The 10,633-nt window shown below is 38.5% G+C and overlaps 1 protein-coding gene across 2 annotated transcripts in view; it reads right to left on the bottom strand.

The window, feature by feature from the left end:
* Window positions 1-1,881: 1,881 nt before the first annotated feature.
* LOC131050581 (uncharacterized) overlaps window positions 1,882-10,633 on the bottom strand; it is a 70,047-nt gene continuing 61,295 nt past the window's right edge. For both annotated transcript variants that reach the window (XM_057984777.2, XM_057984779.2), the window contains exon 15: window positions 1,882-2,616. In XM_057984777.2, the coding sequence (XP_057840760.2) occupies window positions 2,004-2,616 (613 nt within the window). In that variant the 3' untranslated portion in view covers window positions 1,882-2,003. The remainder of the gene's footprint in view (window positions 2,617-10,633) is intronic.

Raw genomic sequence — 10,633 nt, 5'->3', positions numbered from 1 at the left:
CCAAATCCATCTCTTGGGGTAATTAATTCATTACTTAGCCCACAAGAGGCAGGAACATCCAACTATGACCAGTTTCATCCCTTGGGGTAGAAGTTTCAATTTGACATGTTTCAATTTTTATTGTGGAGATTGGTTGGATAATTTGTTTTTATACCTTGAGGATGCAAGAGTGCCATAACAACTACATTGTGTTCCTCCACAAAGCTCCATTTGTTTGTTGTCCCTTCTTCCTTTGATTGGATGATTTTAAGATTTTCTTCATCGTGCCTTATTTTCTTGTTTTTACTTGCATATTATATTTTGCATCATTCATATACTTGATGTTTGCCCAGCTTGACAACCTTTGCAGCATTCTGAAAATATTGTGACAACATTTGCAAGATTCTTCTACCCGCCGTGCTTTTTCAGTTTCCAGTGTTCCATTTGGTTTTCTTACACATAATGTCTCAACGTTTGCCTATTTCATCCGCTCTAAATGTCTTGATTATTTGGCACCTACTGTTTCATTATTTGACACCTCTTACAGCATTGACAAATTTTCAAATCCTACTGAATTATTTCTATTCCGGACCTCTTTCATTTCTTGGCCACTTTAGTGTTGTTCCTGTGTTGACTGATCTGTAAAAGGATCTGTTCTAAAATTCATTGCCTGTTTCAGATACGTTTGGGATAAGACTTTTGGAAGCTAAAGAATGTGCATGGTGATATGGGACATCCATATGCACGCTATGGTGGGAGAGAATACAACAAAAAAACTTAGTATTCTGGTTTCTATTGTGAAATTGCCGGAGACAATAAATAGCAAAAAGTGAATTCACCAGTGATTTTGAAAATGTTGGGGTGAAAATGCTATGCTGATCTACAGGAAGCAGAAAATATTCTTGATTGTTTCAACTTCTCAATGCTTTGTAAACTTTTGTAGGGCCCATTGTTAAAGATCTAGAAGCATTTCAAAACCATAGAAAAATCGTTTTTTTTAGTGGCTATTGTAAATAAGATAGCACAAGTGTTGGATTTTGATAAATTTTAGGGTCATTTGAGCTAATTTGGGAGTTGGACCATACTTCATTATCAAGCCCAAGAGGCTTAGGAGAATTGTGCATTCCACTGGAATTGTTTTGAGGAAGACTACTCAAAATTGTTCAAGGTTTTCACCCTCGAAATTAGAGCTCTTCAAAGCCCTTTGACTAAGTTGCATCAATTTCTTTTTGTCCCTCAGGCTGGCAGAATCATGCTCTGATACCACAATGTCCCCTTTTTGTAAATGCCCTAGTTTTTGTTCTTTATCAAATCTGCTTTTATTTGATGCTTCTTCTTTTGGAATGAACTATTGTATCTTACTGTGTGACAAACTCAGTCTATTCTGCTCCTTTTTATCATATCAGATTTTCCAATTGATCGTTCTCAAATCTAAAAGAAATCTTTCAGATTTGAGAACAAGTGCAACTCTTCTTTATTTCTGCCATTTGAAAGGGACACAACCTTTCACAATCAGATCTGCACTTCTGATTCCCAAATTATCCCCCCTTCACATGAGTTTTGTTCTTCCTTTTATACTTCATGTTTGGGGGAGTCACAACTTATCATTTCATGCCTTTTGACCATTCATTAACTTAATCACATTTTAATTATATATTTTTTAATTTAATTTTTATGTTTGTTCTTTTGTATTTTGATTTTATTATTATTATTTATTATTAAATTATATTTCAAAGTGTGGACATTACAATTTTCTTATAAAATTATAATACAGATTAATTTACATCATGAAATCATATTAACAGTCATTTGCAAGCTTCAATCTATACTTCAAGCCATTGACAATGTATTGTTTATCCGTTGCAAGATAACTAATATATATCTTATATCAAGACAGTAACAAGGAGAGGCGTAATTTTCCAAAATGTGAAATTAACCTATGCTTGGTTTTTGAACATACAAGTTAGAGTAATTATGTATATACAAATCTTATCATAAAACTAAACATTTCCCATTCCAAAACTTCACTTTGAATACGCATAAATTTGCAATTTTTTCTCACTCACGCAACCAAGAATGTCTGTCCCTTGCATTTGTACATGTTTCACATCTTGGATAGGAGTTTCATGTGGCTGTAAGCTATTTAAAGTAGACAAACACTGCACATCCCAGAGGGAAACTGCTTTGATGCATTCATCTCCACATGCAAATAATGATTGCTTACAATCTGGGCCTCTCCCTGATGTTTCTAAAGTAATTATTGCAGATTTTGGCACTCCCACTGCACTAACACTTCCACGCATGACTTTCTCAGAGTTGAAGTTCCATCCCACACCTGCAGCAGAAACCTCTTGATGTGCCATTGGGTTTCCAAATTGTGGGTTCCTGCCATTCCTTGTTAGAACAAAATGAGACCCCATCCTTGGAGGTCTTGCCAAGGATGAAGGATCAACAAAGCCTTCAGCTGATATACACTGGGAGGAAATAGTACCCTCCATGGATGAAGAACTACATGCTGGAGCCCCAAACTGTGGACCTACAAATGGGCGATAAGAAGCTACAGCAATATCACTTTTACTGCAATAAGCAACCGAAATGCAAGCACCTTGGTTTTCAGGGCCGGGAATTGAATAAGACCTGCCACATAAAAATAAACAATTTTCAAAAATATATGTAAGAACACTTTTATCTAGTCGTAGTAATGCAATATGAGACGAGGGTACCAATTACCACACAAGATACCAGATGGACCTTACCAATTAAATCAAATATTTCAGGGTATGCTAGTCATACAAATATCTTAACAATATACACAAGCTCGGTAATGAAGTTTAAGAAACTCCACTTTATTCAATGTTCAATACAACAATCAAAAGTTAAAAAGACGAGTTTTAAGAAAAATTACCAATATATTTCCTCAATCTAACAAATCCAACCAGTATGAGTATGGACAGACTTTGACACCGACAGAACATGGCACTAACAATATGCTACACTTGAAGGAAAAACAAATCCAACCAGTATGAGCATGGACAGACTGACATCGACTGAAAATGACATGAACGGTATGTTACACTAGGAAAAACAAATCCTCAACCAAACACCTTTAGCTCAAGGTTTGGCATTTTGTACTTTATACTGTCACTAAGAAGATTGAGAATACATTCCAATTAGACCTTCTACAATTTCTTAAAATTCATCCAACATTGTCACAGGTAAACACGGGATTTATTGTCCAATCGTTTTGGAAGAATCTAAAATACAACCTGAAACTCGTCTTGAAACAATCGAGAATGTAATTATGAAACTATGGTGGTAGAAAACAACCAAATTGAAACAGATTTTCATTTTATTTTAATTGTATTAATAAAGCACTTGTTTCTTTTAGAGTGATTGAGTCAGAATTGAATCTCTCTTTTTCTAGCCATAAATGTCATTTATCTCAAAATTTGGCTTTTTATTGCATTGAATTGAAAATTCTATAGAAATCCGCTACTTATAGACTACATCTTTTCAAAGCTTTATTTGAAAAGAACTCATGGTAGTTGTTCGTTTTTCTTTTCTCTGAATTTTGGAGCTCAAATGTTTTTTATTATAAAAGCAGCGTTAACAAGGGCGCTGACCCTTCACATAGCCAAAAGGCTATCAATTAGCATACAACAGCCCATAGGCAGCAAAAGAGAGACAAACTAAGCAGGGGTGCAAACCCCAAACAAGAAGGTCAGACAGGCCAAACAAACCTATCAAACCTGCAACAACCCAAAATCCAACTCAAGAGTGGGGAGAAACCCCCAAAACTTGACAAAGAGGGGTTTGGGAAAGGGGGAAAGACTTCCCCTTCTACCTGCGACAAACAACCGTCTAGGCAACATTGTCATTAGGAACATTCAAAGAAAAATCAGGGGGGAGGACCCCGTACAGTTACTACCAGGGTATTGTTGCAGTACAATAGCAGACTGTTGCTGCAGAACAGCAACAAGAGCAGAATCACCAATAGAGCGGAGTTGTGGAGCAGGAGCAACAAATGTAGGTGCCTCAAGGGCGGAAGAGGCCACAGCAGCAGTAACAAAAAGGTCAACAGTAAGGGGCACCTCATCCCGGGAGGAGGCATCATCTTCAGGAGAGGAATCAGAATCAGAAGCATTGACTGTCAAGTGATCTTCAGTCGCATCCTTCCACCAAGTAGCAGCACCTCTAAGGTGGGAGAGAGAACAGTCCAAAGCTAAGTGACCCGTTGAGAAGCATCTCTGGCAGCGAAAGGGGACGCCCTCATAATTCAACAATTGAGTCCATGGCCTATCCCCAACCATTAGAACCACATCCCTAGGGAGGGGCATAGATATATCGATATCAATTAACAGGTGGGGCAAATGTAGAATGACCCATGCAAGTCGTGGCATCATCAACCTTCAAGAAGCTGCCAATGGAGTTACCGATAGCCTCGAAACAAGAAGGCTCCCAAAAATGGAAGGGAAGATTAGGAAGGTGGACCCAAACCGAACGAACGATAAGAGGTTCAATAAGGGGGTTGAAGGAAGTTGTCCAAGGCTTAATAGAGAGAGAGTGATCTACCAGAGCCCACAACTTACTCAAAACCAAATAGCGATCAAGAGTAGAAGTAAAGGAAGCAATGGAAAAGCCTTTAGAACAAGGAAAAATCTCATTGCCATGAGCAACTAAAGGCTTCCAAGAATCACTCACCTAGCGATGAAGGTCAGGAAGAGAAGGCCAAAAAACCCAGCAAATTTGCAAACCAAAGCGCAACGTTGGTAGAAATCAACATTTTCCACAACCTCCTGGCCATAGACCACAACAAGGGATGTCTTAGCACATGGAAGAGGACAAATTCCTTGGTGAGGATGAGCAGCAGATCTGGCCATGCGAGCAAAGCTTGGCCATGCGAGAAAAGGAAGGAGGTTTGGGAGGAACGAGATCACCCACTACAGGGATCGTGGCACCAAAAGCAACCAAACCCCCGGCATCAAAACCCGCAGTAGTAGAAAGACCCCCCCGGCCCAACGTCCACCACAGGAGGGGCAAAGGGGGGCAATTCATCCACGACAAGGGCAGAGAGAGCTGACCCAACAACAGACGCAAGCCTGCAGGAAGCAACAACGGCCAAATGAGGATCGTTGAGGGCCATTGAAGGCATTTCAAAAAAAAATTGGTTTCCTGGGCAGGAGTTCCGGAGCTCAAATGCTATTTACATCTTTTGAGACTCGTTTTTTTGTAACACAGCTACTATGAATACAAGAGCCCAACAAAAGCTATCACCAATAGCCAATACCTGTTTCTATTAAGCAATCAGATCTTTTGCTAGCCAAGCGAGACATATGATCCACTATCAAACTCAAAAGATGCACAAGTTTTGGCATTGCATGTATTTGTTGAATATTAGGTTAGGTGTGTTGTAAACCTTGCAAGCCTTGTAAATATTCATAGTATATTGTGTTGTAATTTTGGCCCCTCATTGAATGGGCTGCCACCCTTGGAAAAGAACTCATGGGTGCCTTGGATGACACAACTTGCCACTTGGAATGTTGAGCATGGCATGTAAGTTATAAATATAAATGGAACATGTAAGATAATCTTAACATAGAGGTTGTTACATCAAGTGAAAATGATTCTAGTGAGTTCGAGAATCATGACTTGGACGCCCACCTTAGGTGTTGACAAGTAGTTGTTTTGGTGAGTACTTCTTTTGGTCTATATATTGAGTGTCGAGTCGTTGACATAGCTAAAATGTAAGAATTTTTTGTGTAATGAGATGAAAAGTAAGAAAATTGAGTAATGAGATGCTCCAGTATGCTGCTGGAACTCCTCCAAAATTTGGGCATAAAGTATTAGAGGTGCATACAAAAATCTCATTGTTGTAAGCTCATTTGAGTTACTATAGTGAGTGACACTGATCTTTGAGGCTCAGATTTTCCCAAGAGGGTATTTTAGAATAAATCTGTCATGTTTCTATGTTGTTTACAATATATTTCTATTCATAGTTTTCTTTTTCATGAAGCTTTCTGTCATTCAAAATCTCTTTACATTGGAGTGAAACTATTTGCTTATGAAATTTGCTCTACTTGAAGAATTTCTGCATTTATTTTTCTGCTTTTGAATATTAAATGACTGAAAAAGCCTAACCATATTTGCAAACACAAAAAAGCGCTGTCAAAGCTTCATTCCACAAATGGCAACTCCACATTAACAATATCATCATAAATCAAACCTTTGCAGAAGTTTGCACCTCCAGTGTACAACTTTGAGACTCATAATTCTACATCAACTCACAGCCCAACAATGCCAGTTTTGCAAATAGGTGCCAGTTTCAGTACTACCAAATGTACCCAAAAACAACTTGCCCAATTCTTTGCGGACTCCCACCCTTGATCTTTGCATAAGTCACAAAGTCTAATCTGGCACAAACATTAGTACACAACTCACATTTGACAGTTGCCCCAAGTGGAATTTCTTATACTCAACAGCTGGGAAGTAAGATCACTTAAAACTTTTTTATTTGCAACACAATATACATAAATATGAACCTTACAACTCCAGATCATTCCTCATTCTTGCAGATTGCATTTCAGGAATCTTCTTGTAGTTCAGATTTCATGCTTGGTGAAATTCATTCATTTGTTGTCAGAAATTCAATTTGTTAACAGCATCCAACTATGATAGTCATGTTTACAAGAGATAATTACATATTTTCAAAACCGAAAGTCAAATCAACAAGTCCATTTCCAGATAAGAAATAGCACTTAGTTTGTCCAATCTGCTGAGCAGCCAAACTAAAAGTTTAATCTTTGAGTAGCAACAAAAGATTGTGCTTGTATTATATTAGTGTAGTGTTCAAACATTCAAATGAGGTCTCAGCCTTCTAGAATTAAAAAGGTTCACCTTACAAATAAGTCTGCAGACTTTTCATTCATCAGGCCTGATTCAGACAATCTAAAGAAATACAAACTGTAGAAATCTGAAATCCAACAGCCTGCAGGCCTCTAGACAAAAGGTTCCTCACAAACAAAGTGGAGCACACCCTGCTGGAGTCCCAATCATATGGCTCCTACACAAAAGAGAGCTCTTAGATTGAAGGGTCAGCATTATATGCTCCAAGGCTTGGTTTTATACCCAAGGAATCATGAAGGGATTTACTTGAGATGTGTTGGCAAAGATGAAGCAAAACGAATTATGGAGCACTTCCACAGCAAAATTGGGACAGGTCATGGTGCGAGTTTAACTACGGCTCATTAGATATTATGGGCAGGATACTACTGGCCCACACTATTCCAAGATACTCAATTACATGTCAAGACTTGTCACACTTAGGGAGCGTCTTTCCACGAGAAGAACCCAGCAATGCCGCTGCAGCCTGTGATTGAAGCTCACCCATTTGCCAAGTGGGGTTTGGACTTTATAGGTATGATCAATCCCCCTTCCTCGGCACAACAAAAGTACATTCTAACCACTACCGATTACTATACTCGGTGGTAGGAAGCCCAAGCCTTTAAGTTATGCACTACTGACGTTGTAATTAAGTTCTTAGAAGAGAACATCATAACTAGGTTTGGGTGTCCTTATGCTTTGGTATGTGATAATGATCATGCATTTATGTCTTTAAAATTTTCCAATTGGACCTTGGAGTATGGAATAACATTCAAATTTTAATCAAACTACTACCCACAGGGTAATGGCCTAGCAGAATCCACAAACAAAAATTTGTTGAGTGTGATCAAGAAATTACTAGAAAGAAATCCAAAAGATTGGCACACAGCTCAGATTTTCTTTATGGGCAGACCCGACCCGGGCCAAGAGTTCATTAGGGACTTCTCCCTACTTCTTGGTGTATGCGCAAGATCCTGTTTTCCTAGTACAATTAAGAATCCCAACATTACGATTCATTCAATACTATATGAAGAGGAGGATAGGATTCGAGCCCAATTGACACAACTCATGAACTTGGAGGAAAAGAGAGATATGGCCCTAGAGAATTACACTAAACATCAAGGAGTGGTAAAAAGGTGGTTCAATAGACAAGCAAGGATCAAGGCCTTTAGGATATCTGATCTTGTGTTATATTGGTATAAAGCCCATGAGAAGAGGGGTGAGCACAACAAATTCGATAAACTTTGGAGGAGTCCTTACCAAATCTCAGAAATCTTAGGGGAAAATGCCTTCAAATTGAAGACCTTGACAGGAGAGGATGTCCCATTGCTCATCAATGGACAATTCCATAAACATTACTTCCAACCCTAAGTTTCCTCCATGGACCGCTTTGTAGATAATTAGAGTAAGTTTCCTTCAATTGGTTTGCTTTAGCCAGTTTGCTTTCGGTTTGCTTTTAGTTTGGTTTGTCTTGGTTTGCTTTTGGTTTGTCCTAGTTTAGTTTGCCTTTGGTTTTCTTTAGTCTAGTTTGCTCAATTCGGTTTGTTTTTCTTTAGTTTAGTTTTCTTTTGGTGTGCTTTAGCTTTAGTTGCTTTGCATTAGTTTGCCTTTGAGGGGTATCCATTTGTGAGAAAGGTGATTGTGTTATGACGCACTCTGACGTTCCACTAGTCTTGTTCAGTCCATTTCTTAAATGAGCTTTCATGAAGATCTCTGAGATCTGAGGTGGTTCTTTTTTAGTGTTTTCATTTGTTTAGGATTTGTAAACAACTTGGCGAAAATCGCTTATTGTACCTTGATACTAACATCCTTTATTATATTTTTACACATTAATAATCTCTGAGGCATTGTGGCTTTCCATGCGAAGTCGTGATTAGTAAAAATCCGAAGTCTTGCTTCGGCACCACTGTAATCATCAAACCCAAGTGAGCTTCATTGCTTACAAGCCAAAGAAATTGACGGAATATGAGAAAAGAAAGCAATATCAAAAGAGAAAAGATGAAAAAAAAAATCAAGAAAAAGAAAAGTAGATGAATATGAAATATCAAAATTGGCTATGGGAACATGCAAGTAACTCCATCGAGGCTATGGACACCCGATTGGCAATGGAGCAATATTTGTGAGATTACAGCAATAACCTCGCCGAGGCTATAGACGTCCGGCTGGCAGCGAGGCCCTATCCAAGATGCTTATGAAGTTTAGACAAACTACGTAGCTATTCATGGGGGAACCTGGAAATCATGATTGTCTTGTTGAAAGGAATCAACACAATTGCACACACATGGATAATCAGGACTAAGTGCCTCGATACAATTCAAGATTTTCCTTCTGTTTATGTATATTTTCTAACCATTTGATCCATTAGAGGGAACTTCCTAGAGATTTTAGGTTTGGATTGGGTTTTATTCTTGAAATATTCTAGAACATTTCTCCAGTGGAGTTGCCCAATGTTGTGACCATTTCACAACATCACCCCATCGAAATGGGGACCCTCCTTTCAGCTTTAGGTTTTGGGATTTTGCAACATTCTAATTCTTGCAATTAAGTAACTAGGACTGATATATGACAATTGCTTCGTTTGATCAAAACCTTGGATGGCAAAAGGTGTGAGATGAGGTGTCAATCTGAGCATGGTGGGCAAGGAGGTTTGAAGAGGCAAGTTAGTTGGATGAAATTTAACTGTGTATAGGGCACTTCCTTTGCCCTCTCAAATCCCCGAAAAACTTCCTTTGCCCTCTCAAAACCCTGAAAAATTCCCTTTGCTCTCCAAGAACCACGAAATCCTTCCTTTGCTAGCGCTGCCTTTGACCCATTCAAGCTCCGATCTGGCCTAGAATGCATTTCTTTTTACCTCTTAGAGGTCCGATCTGGACAAAGGGTTGTTTGAAGGCTAATTGAAGGTAATACTTTGATGTTCTTGTAGTAATAGGCAGAGCTTAAGTGAATGAAGCAAGTGTCTTTGACATTTCTTTTGGCTTGTTACGGCCACGACCTTTCCTTCGCTCATAAGCATGAATGGTCAGCATAAAGTTTGGAATTGAGATTGAAGTAAGGAAAGATTTTGATGAGAGCAAGGTTGAGCTAATAATTCAAGTTGATTTCCTTTGCCTCCCCTAAACCCCAAAATTCTTCCTTTGCTCTCCAAGAACCCCGAAAAATTTCCTTTGCCCTCTTGAATCCACAAAATATTTTCTTTGGCTTCCAAGAACCACAAAATTCTTTCTATAATCATGGGGGATCATGACCGCCAAAATCAAAAGAGGTTTGAATTTAAAGTTTCAAAGAAAAATATTTAAAAGGCAATCAAGTTGGCCTCCTAGGGAATGAAAGAAAAGAATTTTGTAAAATATAGCATCAAGTCAGCTTTAGGTGAAAAGATGCACCCCTTCATGAGGCGCCTATAAAGAGGCATTTTGATCATTTCATTTGATCAAAAAGAATAAAGACGAAACAAATTAATTCTTCATGTGCAGAGCAGCGATTTTAGTGCAGCGAATTTGATCAAAGCAAGGCAGATTCATCCATCCATCTTCAGCATCAACAAAGCGTGTCTACAATCCGCATCAGCAATCAAAACTTTCTGGACAGCGAGTTCAACCTTAACACCAGCGATCAACATACTAGATCAGCGATTTTGCATCACTAATCAGATTAGCATCAGCATTTAATATCAGTGTCATAGTGAAAGCACATCAAAATAAGGGCTATTTTTCCAAATTGGAAATCAAATTAGAGATTACCAGCCAATTCTAAACTGGTTTGCAGGTCTGAGTTG

Source organism: Cryptomeria japonica, chromosome 8 (genome assembly GCF_030272615.1).
Source record: "Cryptomeria japonica chromosome 8, Sugi_1.0, whole genome shotgun sequence".
Taxonomy (NCBI): Eukaryota; Viridiplantae; Streptophyta; class Pinopsida; order Cupressales; family Cupressaceae; genus Cryptomeria; species Cryptomeria japonica.
This window is presented reverse-complemented; position numbering and strand designations above follow the sequence as displayed.